The 21,081-nt window shown below is 40.8% G+C and overlaps 1 protein-coding gene across 9 annotated transcripts in view; it reads left to right on the forward strand.

The window, feature by feature from the left end:
• MYO1E (myosin IE) overlaps positions 1 to 21,081 on the forward strand; it is a 204,421-nt gene that overhangs the window by 86,985 nt on the left and 96,355 nt on the right. For 6 of the 9 annotated variants that reach the window (XM_089904548.1, XM_022579652.3, XM_089904537.1 and 3 more), the window contains 3 exons: positions 783 to 926; positions 9,173 to 9,262; positions 12,306 to 12,400. In XM_089904548.1, the coding sequence (XP_089760674.1) occupies positions 783 to 926; positions 9,173 to 9,262; positions 12,306 to 12,400 (329 nt within the window). The other 3 variants (XM_089904577.1, XM_089904580.1, XM_089904571.1) reach the window with 3 other exon arrangements.

A 21,081-nucleotide genomic window follows, 5' to 3' on the forward strand; every position in this document is an offset into this window, starting at 1 on the left:
AAGTGATAGGAAGCCCTGCGGGCCACAGCGTGGTCAGAGGCCACCCGTGGTGTTAAGTTGTAAATCCAGTAAGCAGACAAGGGCTCTACCTATCCAAGGAAGCTGTGAGATCAGACGAGGTTCTTCTGTGCGTAGCATGTTCTGTGAGCGTGTTGAGGCCGTCCTGTCCATTTCCTTGTTAATATAGCAGTGATCAGGCATCAAAATGTAGCTTATCTTTTGAATGTGGAAGGCCAGTATTACATCGACAGTGGTAAGTTCATGGATGGAAAGCAATTCAGATGGCTTGAGAAATTATGACAGTGTGACCTAGCCATTGTGGGATACATATTCTTTCCACTTCTGAGTTCTGTCATATAATTTGCAAGACAAGTCTAGAAATTTTCTGTTTCATTGCTTATTTTACCAGTCAATTCTACAAAACAATAAGGTTGAAGGAATTATCCAAGCCCATTGATCATTTACTGTGCTGTACTCTGGATACCGCTTGGTGCTTTACATGTTGTTTTATTTAATCCTTACAGCAACGCTATGAACTGGGTCTTATTTCTCCCATTTTTACAGAGACAAAAGCCTAAGTGACACAAAAGCTTAGATCACTTTTCCCCACTTCACTTAGGTGGCAAAGCGGAAATCTGAATCCAGATCTGTTGATAGCAAGATCTTTGTTTGCTTTGCTCATTCTCATTTGATATAAGGAATATTTGGGAACTCAGTGACATTTTTTTTTTCCTCCAGGAGAAAATAAACCATCCTCATAATTGTGTGTTCTCTGTTTGCAGGGAAGCAAAGGTGCCTACCGGTACCACTGGCAGAGCCACAATGTCAAGCACAGTGGCGTGGATGACATGGTGTTGCTCTCCAAGATCACAGAGAATGCCATCGTGGAGAATCTAAAGAAGAGATACATGGACGACTACATTTTTGTATCCTTTATTGGTTTCTTTGGACATTTCTAAGTGAGATGACATGTCCATCCTAGTATAAGAGATCCATCTGAAATTCTGTACTGACACTATATGCTCAAGTCATTTTCACCATTGCAGAATGTGGTTTTGTACTTTTTGTCCCTTGGTTCAGGCTGTAGGAAGGGCAGAGATGGTGCCAAAGTTTTCCCCTGGCATTTCACAAAAGCAAGATGGAGCCAGGGACTTCCCTGGTGGTTAAGACTCCGTGCTTCCACTGCAGGGGGCACGGGTTCCATTCCTGGTCAGGGAACTAAGATCCCGCATGCTGCGCCGTGTGGCCAGAAAAAAAAAAGATGCAGCCAGTATTCCTCTATTTCAATCAATGGCACTGTACCTTTGAAGTGCTCTAGCCACGCACGTGGTGTCTAAAACCTGTGCTCTTCCTAGAGAATGTCCTGGTCTGCAGAATTCTGTCGATAGCGCTCCCTAATTGCAAAGCAGAGACAGTTAAGTCCAGACTTAAAAGGTTTAAAAAAGATTGCCTCATGCAAAAAAATATGCCATTTTGCCAGTTTTTCTGCATTCTTATGTTCACGAAAAGAAACATGAGAGAGAGGTGAAGATGAACTGTTGAAAATGTCTGATATTCTTGAGTTCTCTATGTTTCAATTTTAGCTTGCCAGATACCATATTTTTGGTAGGACTTTAAAAAATTCAGAATGGAAATTTGATTCAAATGTGTGTTGATTTCATTATAAACAGAGAACTGTGATAGTTGCTTAAGTTCCTACAGGATTCAGGAGTTCTGTTTGGTGCAACTATGTAAAGTTCTTTTAATAGAATTATTGTGGAGTTGGTTATAGATAAGCAAGGGTCTGTGAAAATCTATATAGTAGTACCAGAAAGTTTAACCGTGATGCTCTTGGTGGCTTCTGAAGGTATGGCGTTCTGGATGATCATTAAAAGCGGAGTCTTTGCAACTATCATAACATACATTTTAGACTTTAACCCCCAAACCTTGGGAAGGTAAAGTTTTCACATTCGTAGCTTCTGTTTATTATTTACACTGCTCCTTTGACTCTTAGGTAAAAGCACCCATAGCAATGCAGCAGTACTTTTGCAGGGACTGCCTATTCTATCATCGGTGAGGAGGGAGTTCAACTCACCAGGGGTTAATACTAATAGACATTATTCCAAGGCACTTGGAGGGTTCTAACCAATACCATGCTGTTTCTTGTTTACCACAGGAAGTTTTTCCAAATATCTGGGTAGTTAAATCCCTAAACCTCTGCTTTTAAGCATTAATAGATATATTTGGATTCATTAGCCACATTATAATAGCATCTTGATCAGGTGTGGAAGCCCACTGCCTAAACACAAAATCCCACCCACCACAGGATTTTATTGGAACGTAGCCATGCTTGTTGGTTTACTTATTGTCTGTGGCTGCTTTTATGCTACTATGGCAGAGTTGAGTATTTGCAACAGACCCTATGACGCGCAAAGCCTAAACTCTTCCCTGATCCTTTACAGAAAACATTTGTTGACTCCTAGATACCTGCACAGAGCTTCCTTTAATTGTATGAAAGCAGTTTTATTCAGTTGTAAGTTCTCATTTTATTTGGTCAAAAAATTGAAATATGCTCACTTTGTCTGGGCTTATCATCTATTAAAAGATTTTAATCACTTTTATGTGCAAGACCTAAGGCACATGGAAACTGGCCGATGACGGATCAGGAAGAGTTGGGATGAATCTGGACAGACTGGCTTCAAGCTTTAATCTGCATGAGCTTGGTGACCCTACACAATTTTTGTGATCTGTGTTCCTTGATTTCCTCACCTGTAAAATGGGAATGATGATAAAACCTCCCACATGAGACTGTTGTAGGGTAAAATGAAATAATGAATGCAGTGAGTACAAAGTAAGCGTTAGTTATCATTATCGTACACTAGGGCAAGTGTATAAGTTCCTCCCATATTTCTTTTTTTTTTTTTTTTTTGCGGTACGCGGGCCTTTCACTATTGTGGCCTCTCTCGTTGTGGAGCACAGGTTCCGGATGCGCGGGCTCAGCAGCCATGGCTCACGGGCCCAGCCGCTCCGCGGCATGTGGGATCTTCCCGGACCGGGGCAGGAACCCGTGTCCCCTGCATTGGCAGGTGGATTCTTAGCCACTGCACCACCAGGGAAGCCCCATAGAAGCTTTTCAGTGGAGGACTGGTTTACTGACAAGCCCATAAAAGACTCATTTCCAGTGGATGTAGTTGAACTCATTATTCATTGGAATGTTCTTAGAACGTGGACTCAGCTTATTACATTATTTACATAGGCATGGTTTGTTTGTTTTTTTAATTTTTATTTATTTTATTTATTTATTTTTGGCTGCGTTGGGTCTTCGTTGCTGCACGCGGGCTTTCTCTGGTTGCAGCAAGTGGGAGCTACTCTTCATTGCGGTGTGCGGGCTTCTCATTGCGGCGGCTTGTCTTACTGCGGAGCACGGGCTCTAGGTGCACGGGCTTCAGTAGTTGTGGCACATGGGCTCAGTAGTTGTGGCTCGCGGGCTCTAGAGCGCCGGCTCAGTAGTTGTGGCGCACGGGCTTAGTTGCTCCACAGCATGTGGGATCTTCCCGGACCAGGGCTTGAACTCGTGTCCCCTGCGTTGGCAGGCAGATTCTTAACCACTGTGCCACTAGGGAAGCCCTATAGGCATGGTTTTTGATCAGCTGGGTAAGAAAAGAAAAAAATGTCAGTGGTTATGAGCAGCCAGTCCATCATCAACCTAGACAGACTCACTTTTCCCCCTACAGATCGTTTACCCCTAAAACCCTAGAAACTCCTAAGGACAGGGACTATGTCTTCTATACCTTTTAAAAAACAAAGTTTAAAAACCACTTTAAATCAATATGTGTTCATTTAACACGATTTACAAAATGCAGTTAACTAGAAAGGAGAACATTAAAATCCCCTGCTATCCCACTATATAAGGTTTGTTCCTATTAACCTGTTGTATATTTTTCAATTTACTCACATATAAACATATCTATACATACATGTGCTTTCTTGTTAATTTTAGCCAAAAAATGGCATCATCCTGCATTGTTTATTTCTTAGTTTCCTGCATAATTCTTGGCATGGTGCATTATAGTAGATGTTCATTGAAAGTTTGTTGACTATGAAGACTCGCTTTTTATATTCAGACAGCAGAATTTTAAAGTGACTCACACAGAGGGGGCTGATTCCCAGCCTTTGAATTAATGTCTTTGAATCAATGACTGACTAATCGTGCGTTCTTCCAAGGAAATGAGTTAGTTGACCACTAATAGACTTCGCGTTGTAGAAACCTCTGCCCACTCAGTGTACGAGAAACTCGGCATCAGCGTGCTTTCCGGCAATAGCACAGAGCAGCTTTCAGCTTTGAGGAAGCTTGATGGCTCTGTTGGATGTTTATGAAATAATACCAAGGGTCTAACTGTGAATCTTTTCCTCTGATAAGTGATAGAAGCCTCCTTTATAAGTTCAATGCCAAGGGAATGTTATGATAGAGTAGCATTATTTTGAATGAGTTTTTCCCCCTCTCTCTCCTAAGCTTAATAGTTAAGACAAGAAGAGATTCGCCTTCAGGTTAAGTTATAAAATTGCTCATTTTACCCATTCTACATCTAATAGCAGCACATTGTTTCGTACTGAAGGTCAGCATTCGGAACAATCAATTGTTAATGCATTCAGGCTGACTGCACATTTCTTTGTTCCACATTAGAAAAAAAAATCTACTTGGAAAATGCGAACACTGTTAACCAACAAAACCCCATTTTTTTCAGCTATTTATCCTAAGACCAGGAAGGTTTCATTTACTATCTATTTTTCCTGAGTGTTTCCACACTTCTTACAATTACATTCTAAAATATAGGAGGGAAACCTTGCGGTATTTTCTCTCTGCTTGGTGAGATATCATTTATAGCCACTTGGCTGACAAAAATAGTTCCTGTACAAAGCACTCCATGCTCATTTGGTCCAACTTTCTCCAAACTTGTTTTTCCTCAAAGACCACATGCTCAAGTGTGCTTGGCATTCTCAGCCCTTAAATTAGGAGTTAAGACAATTGTGCCAGAGCAACCAGAGCTCAGGGCAGCGCCATTGATTTGAATGAGGTTTGACCCTTGGCCGTCAGTTCATGTTGGGGGGCAGCCACTGCAGTGAGATGAACGTGAGTCTGGTGTCTGGAGCCAGGGGCTCAAGTTCCAGCTCTGTCGTCTCCACATATGTGACTTTACGCAAATCACCTCACCTCCCTGCCCCACCTCAGTGATGAGTCCAGGCAGGTCGACTAGGCAGTTTAGGGGAATTCACTGGCTATTTAAATTTAAAAAAAAAAAAAAAAAAAATGAAACACTTAACCTTGCCTTATAAGACCATTAAAAACAAATTTACAGAAGCTGCACTACCATCACATTTCATAAAAGAAAGAGTATTTTAACACCCAAAATGTAGAAAGGAAATAGTGTAAGAATAAAGGATGGTCCTTTATACTGAATACATTGGGCTTTATAAAAAATTCAGTGCACTGTTTCTCTTTTTGTCATTCTTGCTGCAGATCGATGAAAGTACAAGGATCCACAGAGTAGTAATTGGGAAACAATCAATTAAAGATCTATTAGCTGCCTTCTGTCTTGCATATGCTGTTAAATAAGATGGCATTTATCTTATTTCCGGTTGTTGGGTTTTTAAATTTTTAATCATAACCTTGTGTTTCTCCATACAATTTGAAAATTAACCTTGGGCCACACCTTTCCAGCTAAAGGTTGCGTGGGTAGAGACAATGATGGAGCAGCTTTTTCCAAAGGCACACCTGAATTATGCAGCAGGCGGTGGGAGTGAGCATTAGAGTTACCTGGAGAAGTGGCCCAACCCAGGAGATGACCTGTGCTGTCAGGGAGGTAGCTGAGGTCTCTGCAGACCCAAGCAGGCGGGAAAAACATATTTGTTTCCTTTAAATTCCAAATCAAATTCTCTTGTCTCCATTCTGATTTAAGTAAATTTGTAGCTAGATAGGAACAGCGTTATTCATTTCAAACCAAACTTTATTTTTCAGGAGTCCTCCCAAATAATAACCGCCCGCGAGAGCCCTACTGGATCCCTCTTCCAATCTGAGTCATGGATTCAGGATTGGCCTAGAATATTCCAAAAGAGGTTTTTTTCTTTGAATGTCTCCTTGCCAGAGTTTATGTAGACTACTTAGTGAAAATCAAGACTTTATAAGATGTCTTTTCACATAGCAGACTATTAACAGTAAAAAAATGTGGGTTCCTGACCGTCCCAGGTGGCAGAGTGGTTAAGAATCACCTGCCATTGCAGGGTACACGGGTTCGAGCCCTGGTCCAGGAAGATCCCACATGCCGCGGAGCAGCTAAGCCCGTGCGCCACAACTACTGAGCCTGCGCTCTAGAGCCCGTGAGCCACAACTACTGAAGCCTGTGCACCTAGAGCCCATGCTCTGCAACAAGAGAAGCCCCTGCTCGCTGCAACTAGAGAAAACCCACGTGCAGCAACGAAGACCCAACACAGCCAAAAATAAATAAAGAAATATTTTTAAATGTTGGTTCCTATAGGAGCTCTTATGCAACCCAATCTAGATTTATTTATTGGGGAACAAGGTTGGGTTGGTGATTCCTTTGGCTTGGGTCCTCTGGCAGCTCTTTATTCTCTGAGTGCAGGGATTGGTTTATCTAGGACAGGGGACATTCACAGCAGTCCCTTTACAGCTAAGGATGGAGCACCATCCTCCATGGAAAGATCCTATCTGGGGATGGATGTAGGCATAGACATCTACTTCTGAAATGAATATGGTCGTAGCAGTGCTGTACTTCTTGAATGTTGAAGATTTCTCTATGCCTCAGTTTCCTCCTAGTAAAATAGGATTAAAATAGTAACAGGGGGCTTCCCTGGTGACGCAGTAGTTGAGAGTCCACCTGCCGATGCAGGGGACACGGGTTCGTGCCCTGTTCTGGGAAGATCCCACATGCCGCGGAGCGGCTGAACCCGTGAGCCATGGCCGCTGAGCCTGCGCGTCCGGAGCCTGTGCTCCGCAACGGGAGAGGCCACAACAGTGAGAGGCCCGCGTACCGCAAAAAAAAAAAAAAAAAAAATAGTAACAGGATTGTCATTAGGAGCTTAGATTAGTGCCATGTATACACGTATGTGTTCGATCAGTGTTTTTATCATCAACACTTAGTGAGTCTTGGCTGTAACACTATGGACACTTCTGACCTGCTTAATAATTCTAACAATAAATTTATCTGTTCTAAATTTTACCTCAAAAAAAAATAGGCCACTAACGTGTGGTTGGCCTCCTCTGACTTTGGCACTTGGAACTACGTTTGCTCTTGGCCCTTCTGTGACTCTGTAGTGATTTTCAGTTATGATTCACTGTCTCATCTGCATTTTCTCTTAGTGCCATGGCCTGACCCCAGAGCAGTGCTGGGTGTATCTGGATGTGCGGTGAAAATGGACCCCACCTTGTCTACTGCTGTTTCATGTTCAGCCCTTTCAATTCTGAAGATCTTTCTGTTCAGTGAAAAAGCAAGCAAAATTGCAACCCAGTCACTCCCCATTCTCACTTTCATGTATAAATATTAATTTTTAAATATTATATGATCCATTCGGCACTTGGCTCATTTGTGTTCAATAATAATACCAGCACTGCATCTCAGAGATGTTAACGTGACAGAATGAGCATCCTGAAGTGTATGAATTAAGGGCATTGCCTCTACTACATATCAAACATTGTGCCGAGCATTTTATACTATTTCATTTAATTCTCATAACAAGCCTATCAAGTAGGTCCTATTTACCCCATCGTCTAATAACCACCACTTAGAGATGTGACTCAAGGTCAGAGTAGAATAGAACTGGGTGTGGGGAGCTAGGCAATCTGACCAGATTCCCTGTGCTGCTCTATTTGACACTCAGGTCCTGATATATGAATATATAAATGTACCCTTGGAGGAGGAAATCTCATAGCTTTACATTCTTTCTTTTTTTTAAATTTATTTATTTTTGGCTGCATTGGGTCTTCGTTGCTGCGCATGGGTTTTCTCTAGTTGCAGCGAGTGGGGGCCACCCTTTGTTGCAGTGCACGTGCTTCTCATTGCGGTGGCTTCTCTTGTTGCGGAGCACGGGCTCTAGGCAGGGAGTTTTATCTCTTCTGTCCATTTTGTTCACTGCTGTATCTCTGCATCTGTAACAATGCCTGGCGTGTTGTAGACATCCAGTTCAAACTAGTTGATTGTTGAATGATAAATGGAAATATTTTGTATGTTATAATAACACTTCATTTTGGGGGCATATGTAACACATTGTCTTCTGTGGGGCCTTCTGGGATTTCCTACACAGAAATAAAACCTTCTTCCCTAAACCTGATCTATGTGGGTTTGTAATTTTCTGCTCTGAATACCACTTATGGAAACAACCCAGTTCTCCAGAGCTTTGAAAGAGCAGGACTGGGGCTTCCCTGGTGGCGCAGTGGTTAAGAATCCGCCTGCCAATGCAGGGGACATGGGTTCGCTCCCTGGTCCGGGAAGATCCCACATGCCCCGGAGCAGTGAAGCCCGTGCACCACAACTACTGAGCCTGCGCTCTAGAGCCGGCGAGCCACAGCTACTGAGCCCACGTGCCACAACTACTGAAGCTCGCGTGCCTAGAGCCCATGCTCTGCAGCAAGAGAAGCCACCGCAATAAGCCCACGCACTGCAACGAAGAGTAGCCCCCATTCGCCACAACTAGAGAAAGCCCGTGTGTAGCAACAAAGACCCAACACAGCCAAAAATAAATTTAAAAAAGAAAGAGCAGGACTGTTCAGTTAATCTTATATCCCTCTACTTGTTAAACAGGTAAATGAATATGTTTTTAGTGTACCTAAGAGACATGAAATTTCCAAGGAAAAAATATTTGCTCTTTTTACTCCTTGGTCATTTGTTTCGTTTTTTCCTGGCTGTGCATGTCATCAGTCTTGAAAGAATGTGCTTCAATTCACTTAAAATAATGATTTCTTTTAGTAACACTTTGGTAATTAAGTTAATTACTCTTCCTGGAGAACAAAACCTTAGCTAGTTGGTAATTGCTTTTGGCTTTATTTGTAATCTTTTAGAAGACAAACGTGAGCTTTTCCTTGGGACAATCATTATGAATTCTTGATAACATCTGGTTGCTTAATTCAAAAAATGTGTAGCTATGAAGATTAATGATAGACCTTAACTGGATTTAAACTCAGACATATATAGGATCTGTATTAATCTCAGTCAACCCTTTCAAGCAGATGCCATATTTTGGGGAAAAGGAAATTGAAATGTACCAAGGAGCGGTAAGTTACATGCCACTTAAATTACTGTAGTGTTTGGGGGCTTTTATGATGCATGGGCAATTGAAGTTTGCAATACATTTGCATTTTCTTATTATGAATTATTTATTGGGGAAACGCAAGTAGGTGACATTGTTAGATTTTTAATAATGTGCTGCTCTTTAGAGTACAGCTCAAAAAACCATAGGAGTATTATTATTGGAACATTATATACAAAATTAGTTAAACAGGATGTAAGACTTACAGCTTCAGGCATCTTCCTCCTTCCACATATGTCACAAAATTCTAAGGACTAAAAAAAAACACTACTCGGTAAAAAAAAAAATAAATAGGACAACGGGAACTTTTCTCTGCAAATCACTTAAGCTGTGGCTATGAGTGGAACATGAAAAATGAATCTTTTATTACTTCATTTATTAATGTGACCCTGATCTCTATTCAGACCCAGCTCCATAGCCATTTCAGTTGTGTGATCAAAATAGAATCCATAATCCTAATTAATATATTTCATCCCATGGCTCATCAGTTCCCCAGGCCTCCCCATCTCTGCATCTTTTTCCTTCCCTCTTTCCTTTCCAGCAGAAGCACAAGAGCGTTCATTAATCCTGACCCCTGGAAAACAAACAAAAGGGAGCCCGCACAAATTCATCAGTTGAAGTGGAAGGCAATTTACCCAGAGCAAGAGCCCACCCCGTTGTTGCCAGATGAATGGTGCTGGTAGCTGGAGCCGAAGGAGGCTGCCACGCGAAAGACCTTTGATAATGCTGCCTTTATGGAAGCCCAGCACAAGGGAAACACTGTCAGTAGAGGCTGGGCCCTGCCCTGGCGCCCTGATCAGCAGGGCCTCGGGGCAGCAGGCACGGAGCCGGCTTGGCATCCTCAATGACAGCCAAAGCGGGGTGGGTGGAAGTGCTGTGTATTCGTGTTGTTTCTTCCCATTTCTCTGAGAAGCATTGCTACGTGAGTCCCTTTCAGACCATTCACCTTTTTGAAGAGTTCTCTTTAAAGAAATGCCCTAGAATTTTAAAAAATATATTTATTTTTAACTGCTAGTGGTAACAGAATGTTGTAAAATTGGTATTTACTTAGTGCCAGGTACTATGTTACACTTGCAACCATAATAAATCAGCCCTGTATGCTGGCTATGGATTACTCTTCATCCCCATTTCACAGATGAGGAAACTGGAGCTCAGAGAGGTAAAGTACTTGAATATATTGAGTGTTGAAGCTGAGAGTTGAAGTCAGGTCTCAGTGACTTTCTTTCAAGGGTAAGGGAAGATCAGGTAGAGGAAAATGCTTACCCTATGATTCTCATCGGTAGCTGAGACGTACCATGAATCCATAGATGGGAAACCAATTTGAAAACTAAAAAGTGACGTGCAGAGGTCAAGTATAACTAGCTAAGTGACTTTGAAGCCTTATTGGGCAATGACTTGCCCACTCCTTTCCCTCCACTGCTCACAGCTTTCTCTCTACTCCATTTCCTTCTATTTTCCATCCTTTTTTTTTTTTTTTTCTGGCCACGCAGCACAGCATGAAGGATCTTAGTTCCCCAACCAGGGATTGAACCCGTGCCCACTGCAGTGGAAGCTGGGAGTCTTAACCACTGGACCACCAGAGAAGTGCCTCATCCTCTTTTCTTTTCCTGTTTCCCTGTTTTCAAAGAGGTATTAAAGATAATAATTTGAGCAGTCTGGGCTGGAAGAAGACAATTTAAGACTCTTATCCTGCAGTGCCATCTACGCATCCCTTCTCACTATGAGGTGAAGGCAAGAATGACATTATTTTTGTCCCTGTATAGAATTATTCAGTCCATCAGTCCCAGGAATAAGCTAGACCCTCATGAGCAGTTTCCTTTCTGAGCTCCCCGCTCACATGTGGGGAGCCGTGGGCACTGGAAACACCAGTGCTTACCATTTGTGCAGGCGTCGAGCAGTCTCTCACCCCTTGTCACTCCACTCTGATCCGCCAGAGCTTGCAGTGAGTGGCAATTTCTGGGCCAGGCCCCTTACACTGTAGTAACTTGTTGTGTAACAAGGCTCAAAGCTGGATTAAGTGAATTCTGCTTTACCGCTGCGTTTTACTTACCTTTTCTAATTACTTTCCCATCCTTCATCTCGGTTACCTTGTGAGATGTGTACCATGGACATTATTATCCCCACTCTAGAGATGCGAACCAGAGAAGGGCAAGACAGTGTCTGAATGTCTTCTCCCTCTGGATTTGGCTTTCTTTTCACTCTTTTATGGTAGATAGTCTTAAATTTAAGGCGTGTTCTTCCTCCAGCTTTCCACCATATGAAGTATTATTCTTTTCAGTGATTTTTGAGGAAGTGGTGGAAGTGGTGCCAAGAAACGGAAGAAAGCAGGGCTGCAGTCATCCTGACGCAGTGAATTTATTGGTGGATTTATATTTATGCATAGCTAAGATATCCCATGAGACTGAAGCACAATCCCGCTATCTTGGTGTGGTAGGATTTTTTGTTTTTCCATATTGAGATGGGACAAACTGGTCAAATCTGTTTATCTCTTTAAAGAACTACACCTCCTGCCTTCTTCTAATGGAAAGTTTTTAAGTTTTTTCCTTATTTTCATATAGTCTCACTTAATTTCCTGTGGGGTCCCAGGATCTTTAACTTACCTCTTAGAAAAAAAAAAGGTGTAGAAATTCTGAATTAGTACCAGTCAGATCCAGGTTTTTCGTAAGGCCCTCTTAAGACCTGTTGCCCAAATGTCTTCAGAAACACTTAGAAATGGAATGTGGTCTACAGAGGTGTGCTGGGTGGAAGGGTGTGGTATCGGAGTATCTGAAGACAATGGTTATGTCTGAAGGTTGAATCACATATAGGCCTACAGAAGAGTCGTTCCAAATTCCATCCTCATTGTTTTAGGTGTACCTCCTCATGACCTTAGCAAGTTTATGATTCTTGTATTATGCAACCTTTAAGACTGGAACTATACAGTGGTGTATTCATTTCCAAGGCCAAGAAAAGAAATGTAATGTGTTGCTCTAACTGACCATGGTTTTTTTTTTTTTCTTTTTTTCTAGGCACAGTATGAAAACCCACCACATATCTATGCTCTTGCAGATAATATGTACAGAAACATGATAATTGACAGAGAGAACCAGTGTGTCATCATCAGGTATGGAAAAGAGCCTTCTTAGGTCCAGGGAACATGAGACCATGCTGTACTTAGGATTCTGTCACGGAGCAATGCTTTTGCAGTAGTTGCTCATTCCGGAGGCTGGTTAATGTATCCGAGTAGCAAGCAGCCTGTTAGCTTTGCCTTGGTTTGTTTTATAACTCCAATTCATAAAAGGTTTGAGCTTCTGTGAGGTTGCTTTTTATACCCCTGTCACTTAAGGCATTAAGGCCTTAGGGCACATGGTTCTAGCTGGATCTTTCTCTGATTGTCATCAGGCCTTGAAATAAAATCATAAGACACCTCCTCTCCCATTTGATTGTATTGTGGCTTTACTCTGAATTGGAGATCCTTTATGTTGCAAGTATAGTAAGCATGTGTCACTATTTTGTCAGCTGGAGTATTTTTCTCTAGGTCCTTCTTTTTCCTTAATAATTTAATATTGGGTTGGCCAGAAAGTTCGTTTGGGTTTTTCCATAACACAGAAAATCCTGAACGAACTTTTTGGCCAGTCCAGTAGTTCAAGTTTGAACATTTTTGGTTTTTTATCGTTTGCTTTTAATTTTCTGAGGGCATTACTGGTCAATGCCAGCATTAGGTGTCTGTAACTACATTTCACAGTCCTTGTAACCTGACCTAGCTCTGAGTCTTTGCTGGATTGAAGTGCTTTTACAATTTTGTTTACCATTACGAACATTTTCAAACATACAGAAAATGTAAGCGTCTGTATTTCCATCACTTAGAACTTGACAGTTTTTAACATTTTGTCATATTTGCGTTCATCTTATTTAGTTACTTAATTTTTTAGTCCATCATTTTTCAAAAATGAAAATTAAAGAAAAAGGTTTTATGGATATTTACAAACACGAAATTAGAAAGAGAATTATAATAAGCACCTGTGTATCTATCATCCAGCTTGTAGAACTATTAATAGTGTACAATATAATAATATAGTGGCCAATCCTGTTTCACCTAGTCCTCCCACCCTGCCCCACTTGATTATTTAAAGCAAATCCTAGGGAGAAAATCATTTCATTTGTCAATAATTTAGCGTGTACCTCGAAAATATCATTCTTATCACACCTGAGAAAAACAAGAATAATTCTTTCAATGTTGTCTAATATTATCAGTGTTCCAGTTCCATGACTGTCTTATAAATTCTTTTCTACAACTGATTCATTTTTATTTAGGTTCCAAATGCTCACACTTTGTCCTGGTTGTGTGTCTCTCAAGTCTGTCGTTAACACTTCTCTCTTGTTCTTTTTGTTTTCTTAGTATTTGTTTGTTAAAGAAAAAGGTTTGTCCTGCAGAATTTTCTGTAGTCTGGTGTTAGCTAATTGTATACCGTGACTTTGCCCTGTCCTCTCTATTCCTGTAAATTGACAGATCTAACAGCTTGATCAGGTTCAGGTTCAATTATTTGGCAAAAAAATGCTCCATTATTGATACTGTGCACTTAATGCCTGTTGGTTTGTCTTTGTGTGATGTTCGGATTTCCAGTGGGTCAGTCCATTATAAATTCTCATTTCACAATCATCATTTACTTGATGGTTGAAAAAGAATCATTTTCTGATTCTATGATCCCTTCTACATTAATTTATTAGTTAGAATTTTTATTTGTTTACCATAAAATACAATCTATATGGGAAAATTAGATTAAAGAGCTTGATTTGTTGTCTTTATTTACTAATTCTTCAAGCAATGAGTTGATACCCTAGCAGCAAAGTAAAATGCTTTTGTTTTCAGTATCATTCTACACTGGTAGATTTTAAATACCTTACCTGTTGAACAACACTGCAGTTTTCGTTTAGGCTCAAATAGTCCTACCTTTGGCCAGTGAAGGCCCTTTGTATTGGCTTCTTTGTCCCTTTGACATGACTCCAGTAGTCTTTGATAGTTTCCTTACTTAAGATGTTCCAGGCTCCAGCCGAGGAGTGGGGCAGGGCAGCCAGGAGGGAGTAAGAGAGCCTGAATGGAGGCCAGGTCAAAGGTCAGGGCCTTTTCCTGGCTGCCGTGGCAAGGATCCCTACCTGAACACTGCAAGTGACTTTTACCCTGGGTTTCAGAAACGTCTACAGGACTGAGACTGGACCTGCTAAAGCTGTCTCAGGGTATTGATGAAGTGTGTTGTTCATAGGACGTTTGCCATTGGGAAATGTGCCCAAAGAAAAGTAAATAAATGAAGCTTTAGATAAGAAATTGATGAAATAAATCTACAAAGAAGCCTTATTAAACCCTTTCATATCTTATATATGGAATATACAAGATTTATAAAGAAATATGTTCCTATAAGGCAGGGATAAGGAAATCAGGCTAAAAAACACATAACTCCATTTTATAGGTACAGATGGTACCTGTATGTGATTGTGATAGGAATGGGCAATGCAGATATGTTAATGACTTTTAAATTATCTAAAAATATCAAGTTCAAAATTTGTTCAAAAACAAAACTAAATGAAAGGTGAATAATACAGTATAAAAAGTAGAGCAACAGGGGAGGACCTTCAAGATGGCAGAGGAGTAAGATGTGGAGATCACCTTCCTCCCCACAAATACATCAAAAATATGTCTACGTGTGGAACAACTCCTATAGAATACCTACTGAACGCTGGCAGAAGACCTCAGGCTTCCCAAAATCCCTATGGCTAACAGGGTCTTGGTGCTCCAGCCGGGTGTCAGGCCTGAGCCTCTGAGGTGGGAGAGCCGAGTTCAGGACATCAGTCCTCCAGAGACCTCCTGGCCCCTTGTAATATCAGTCGGCGAGAGCTCTCCCAGAGATCTCCTTCTCAATGCTAAGATTCAGCTCCACTCAACAGCCAGCAAGCTCCAGTGCTGGACACCCTATGCCAAACAACTAGCAAGACAGGAACACAACCCCACCCGTTAGCAGAGAGGCTGCCTAAAATCATAATAACTTCACAAACACCCCAAAATACACCACCGGATGTGGTCCTGCCCACGAGAAAGACAAGATCCAGCCTCATCCACCAGAACACAGGCACCAGTCCCCTCCACCAGGAAGCCTACACAACCCACTAAACCAACCTTAGCCACTGGGAGAAGACACCAAAAACAAAGGGAACTACAAACCTGCAGCCTGTGAAAAGGAGACCCCAAACACAGTAAGTTAAGCAAAATGAGAAGACACAGAAATACACAGCAGATGAAGGAGCAAGGAAAAAACCCACCAGACCAAAGAAATGAAGAGGAAATAGGCAGTCTACCTGAAAAAGACTTCAGAGTACTGATAGTAACAATGATCCAAAATCTCGGAAATAGAATGGAGAAAATACAAGAAACATTTAACAAGGACCTAGAAGAACTAAAGAGCAAACAAACAATGATGAACAACACAATAAATGAAATTAAAAATTCTCTAGAAGGAATCAATAGCAGAATAACTGAGGCAGAAGAACAGACAAGTGACCTGGAAGATAAAATAGTGGAAATAACTACCACAGAGCAGAATAAAGAAAAAAGGATGAAAAGAATTGAGGACAGTCTCAGAGACTTCTGGGACAACATTAAATGCACCAACATTCTAATTATAGGGGTCCCAGAAGAAGATGAGAAAAAGAAAGGGTCTGAGAAAATATTTGAAGAGATTATAATTGAAAACTTCGCTAATATGGGAAAGGAAATAATCAAGTCCAGGAAGTGCAGAGAGTCCCATACAGGATAAATCGAAGGAGAAACAAGCCAAGACACATAATAATCAAACTATCAAAAATTAAATACAAAGAAAAATATTAAAAGTAGCAAGGGAGAAGCAACAAATAACATACAAGGGAATTCCCCATATGGTTAACAGCTGATTTCTCAGCAGAAACTCTGCAAGCCAGAAGGGAGTGGCAGGTCATATTTAAAGTTATGAAAGGGAAAGACCTACAACCAAGATCACTCTTCCCAGCAAGGATCTCATTGAGATTCGACGGAGAAATTAAACCCTTTACAGACAAGCAAAAGCTAAGAGAATTTGGCACCACCAAACCAGCTTTACAACAAATGCTAAAGGAACTTCTCTAGGCAGGAAACACAAGAGAAGGAAAAGACCTACAATAACAAACCCAAAACAATTAAGAAAATGGGAATAGGAACATATATATCGATAACTACCTTAAATGTAAATGGATTAAATGCTCCCACCAAAAGACATAGACTGGCTGAATGGATACAAAAACAAGTCCCGTATATATGCTGTCTACAAGACACCCACTTCAGACCTAGGGACACATACAGACTGAAAGTGAGGGGATGGAAAAAGGTATTCCATGCAAATGGAAATCAAAGGAAAGCTGGACTAGCAATTCTCATATCAGTTAAAATAGACTTTAAAATAAAGACTATTACAAGAGACAAGGAAGGACACTACATAATTATCAAGGGATCAATCCAAGAAGAAGATATAACAATTATAAATATTTATGCACCCAACATAGGAGCACCTCAGTACATAAGGCAAATGCTAACAACCATAAAAGGGGAAATTGAGGGTTTCCCTGGTGGCGCAGTGGTTGAGAGTCCGCCTGCCGATGCAGGGGACACGGGTTCGTGCCTCGGTCCGGGAGGGATCCCACATGCCGCGGAGTGGCTGGGCCCGTGAGACGTGACCGCTGAGCCTGCGCGTCCGGAGCCTGTGCTCCGCAGCGGGAGAGGGCACAATAGTGAGAGGCCCGCGTACCGCAAAAAAAAAAAAAAAAAAAAAGGGGAAATTGACAGTAACACAATCATAGTAGGGGACTTGAACACCCCACTTTCACCAATGGACAGACCATCCAAAATGAAAATAAATAAGGAAACACAAGCTTTAAATGACATTAAATAAGAGGGACTTCCTTGATATTTGTAGGTCATTCCAACCAAAAACAACAGAATACACTTTCATCTCAAGTGCTCGTGGAACATTCTCCAGGATAGATCATATCTTGGGTCACAAATCAAGCCTTGGTAAATTTAAGAAAATTGAAATTGTGTCAAGTATCTTTTCCTACTACAACGCTATGAGGCTAGATATCAATTACTAGAAAAAAACTGTAAAAAATACAAACACATGGAAGCTAAACAGTACGCTACTAAATAACCAAGAGATCACTGAGGAAATCAAAAAATACCTAGAAACAAATGAGAATGAAAACACGACAACCCAAAACCTTTGGGATGCAGCAAAAGCAGTTCAAGAGGGAAGTTTATAGCAATACAGTCCTACCTCAAGAAACAAGAAACATCTTAAATAAACAACCTGACCTTACACCTAAAGCAATTAGAGAAATAAGAACAAAAAAACCCCAAAGTTAGCAGAAGGAAAGAAATCATAAAGATCAGATCAGAAATAAATGAAAAAGAAATGAAGGAAACGATAGCAAGGATCGATAAAACTAAAAGCTGGTTCTTTGAGAAGATAAACAAAATTGATAAACCATTAGCCAGACTCATCAAGAAGAAAAGGGAAAAGACTCAATAGAATTAGAAATGAAAAAGGAGAGTTAACAACTGACACTGCAGAAATACAAAGGATCATGAGTGATTACTTACAAGCAACTATATGCCAATAAAATGGCTGGAAGAAATGGATAAGTTCTTAGAAAAGCACAACCTTCCGAGACTGAACCAGGAAGAAATAGAAGCTATAAACAGACCAATCACCAGTAATGAAATTGAAACTGTGATTAAAAATCTTCCAACAAACAAAAGCCCAGGACCAGATGGTTTCACAGGCAAATTCTAACATTTAGAGAGGAGCTAACCCCTACCCTTCTCAAACTCTTCCAAAATATAGCAGAGGGAAGAACACTCCCAAACTCATTCTACGAGGCCACCATCACCCTCATACCAAAACCAGACAGAGATGTCCCCCCAAAAGAAAACTACAGGCCAATATCACTGATAAACATAGATGCAAAAATCTTCAACAAAATACTGGCAAACAGAATCCAACAGCACATTAAAAGGATCACACACCATGATCAAGTGGGGTTTATCCCAGGAATGCAAGAATTCTTCAATATATCCAAATCAATCAATGTGATATACCATATTAAGAAATTGAAGGATAAAAACCATATGATCATCTCAATAGATGCAGAAGAAGCTTTCAACAAAATTCAACACCCATTTATGATAACCCTCCAGAAAGTAGGTATAGAGGGGACTTACCTCAACATAGTAAAGGCCATATATGACAAACCCACAGCCAACATCATCCTCAATGGTGAAAAACGGAAAACGTTTCCACAAAGATCAGGAGCAAGACAAGGTTGCCCACTCTCACCACTGTTATTCAACATAGTTTTGGAAGTTTTAGCTACAGCAATCAGAGAAGAAAAAGAAATAAAAGGAACCCATATCGGAAAAGAAGAAGTAAAGCTGTCACTGTTTGCAGATGACATGATACTATACATAGAGAATCCTAAAGATGCTACCAGAAAACTACTAGAACTAATTAGTGAATTTGGTAAAGTAGCAGGATACAAAATTAATGCACAGAAATCTCTGGCATTCCTATACACTAATGATGAAAAATCTGAAAGAGAAATTAAGGAAACACTCCCATTAACCATTGCAACAAAAAGAATAAAATACCTAGGAATAAACCTACCTAAGGAGACAAAAGACCTGTATGCAGAAAATTATAAGGCACTGATAAAAGAAATTAAAGACGATACAGACAGATGGAGAGATATACCATGTTCTTGGATTGGCAGAATCAACATTGTGAAAATGACTATACTACCCAAAAGCAGTCTACAGATTCAATACAATCCCTATCAAACCACCAATGGTATTTTTCACAGAACTAGAACAAAAAATTTCACAATCTGTATGGAAACACAAAAGACCCCAAATAGTCAAAGCAATGTTGAGAAAAAAAAAACAGCTGGAGGAATCAGGCTCCCTGAGTTCAGACTATACTACAAAGCTACAGTAATCAAGACAGTATGGGGCTTCTCTGGTGGCGCAGTGGTTGAGAGTCTGCCTGCCGATGCAGGGGACATGGGTTTGTGCCCTGGTCCGGGAGGATCCCACGTGCCACGGAGCGACTGGGCCCATGAGCCATGGCCGTTGGGCCTGTGCGTCCAGGACCTGTGCTCCGCGGCTGGAGAGGCCACAACAGTGAGAGACCCACATACCACAAAAAAAAAAAAAAAAAAGACAGTATGGTACTGGCACAAAAACAGAAATATAGATCAATAGAACAGGATAGAAAGCCCAAAGATAAATCTACGCACATATGGTCACCTTATCTTTAATAAAGTAGGCAAGAATATACAGTGGAGGAAAGACAGCCTCTTCAATTAAGTGGCGTTAGGAAAACTGGGCAGCTACATGTAAAATAATGAAATTAGAACACTCCCTAACACCATACACAAAAATAAACTCAAAATGGATTAGAGACCTAAATGTAAGGCCAGACACTATAAATCTCTTAGAGGAAAACATAGGAAGAACACTCTGACATAAATCAAAGCAAGATCTTTTTTGACCCAACTCCTAGAGAAATGGAAGTAAAAACAAAAATAAACAAATGGGACTTAGTGAAACTTAAAAGCTTTACACAGCAAAAGAAACCATAAGCAAGACGAAAAGACAACTCTCAGAATTGGGGAAAATATTTGCAAACAAAGCAACTGACAAAGGATGAATCTCCAAAATATGCAAGCAGCTCGTGCAGCTCAGTATGAATCAAACAGCCCAATCCAAAAATGGGCAGAAGACCTAAATAGACATTTCTCCAAAGAAGATATACAGATTGCCAACAAACACATGAAAGGATGCTCAACATCACTAACCATTAGAGAAATGCAAATCAAAACTACAATGAAGTATCACCTCACAGCAGTCAGAATGGACATCATCAAAAAATCTACAAACAATAAATGCTGGAGAGGGTGTGGAGAAAAGGGAACCCTCTTGCACCGTTGGGGGGGAATGTAATTTATACAGCCACTATGGAGAACGGTATGGAGGTTCCTTAAAAAACTAAAAGTAAAACTACCACATGACCCAGCAATCCCACTCCTGGGCATATATACCCTGAGAAAACCATAATTCAAGAAGAATCATGTACCACAATGTTCATTGTAGCTCTGTTTACAGTAGCCAAGACATGGAAGCAACTTAAGTGTCCATCGACAGATGAATGGATAAAGAAGACGTGGCACATGTATATAATGGAATATTACTCAGCCATAAAAAGAAACGAAATTGAGTTATTTGTAGTGAGGTGGATGGACCTAGAGACTGTCATACAGAGTGAAGTAAGTCAGAAAGGGAAAAACAAGTACTGTATGTTAACACATATATATGGAATCTAAAAAAAATAAAATGATTCTGAAGATCCTAGGGGCAGGACAGGAATAAAGGCACACGTAGAGAATGGACTTGAGGACACGGGGTCGGGGAAGGGTAAGCTGGGACGAAGTGAGAGATTGGCATGGACATATATACACTACGAAATGTAAAATAGATAGCTAGTGGGAAGCAGCCACATAGCACAGCACGATCAGATCGGTGCTTTGTGGCCACCTAAGGGGGTGGGAGGGAGACACAAGAGTCGAGGGCGTATGGGGATATATGTATACATATAGCTGACTCACTCTACATATACATATATATGTATAGCTCACTCAGTTTGTTATATAGCAGAAACTAACACTCCACTGTAAAGCAATTATACTGCAATA

The sequence above is a fragment of the Delphinapterus leucas genome, chromosome 2, assembly GCF_059928025.1.
Source record: "Delphinapterus leucas isolate spDelLeu-1000000601 "Yukka" chromosome 2, BTC_Dleu_Yukka2, whole genome shotgun sequence".
In the NCBI taxonomy this organism is placed as follows: Eukaryota; Metazoa; Chordata; class Mammalia; order Artiodactyla; family Monodontidae; genus Delphinapterus; species Delphinapterus leucas.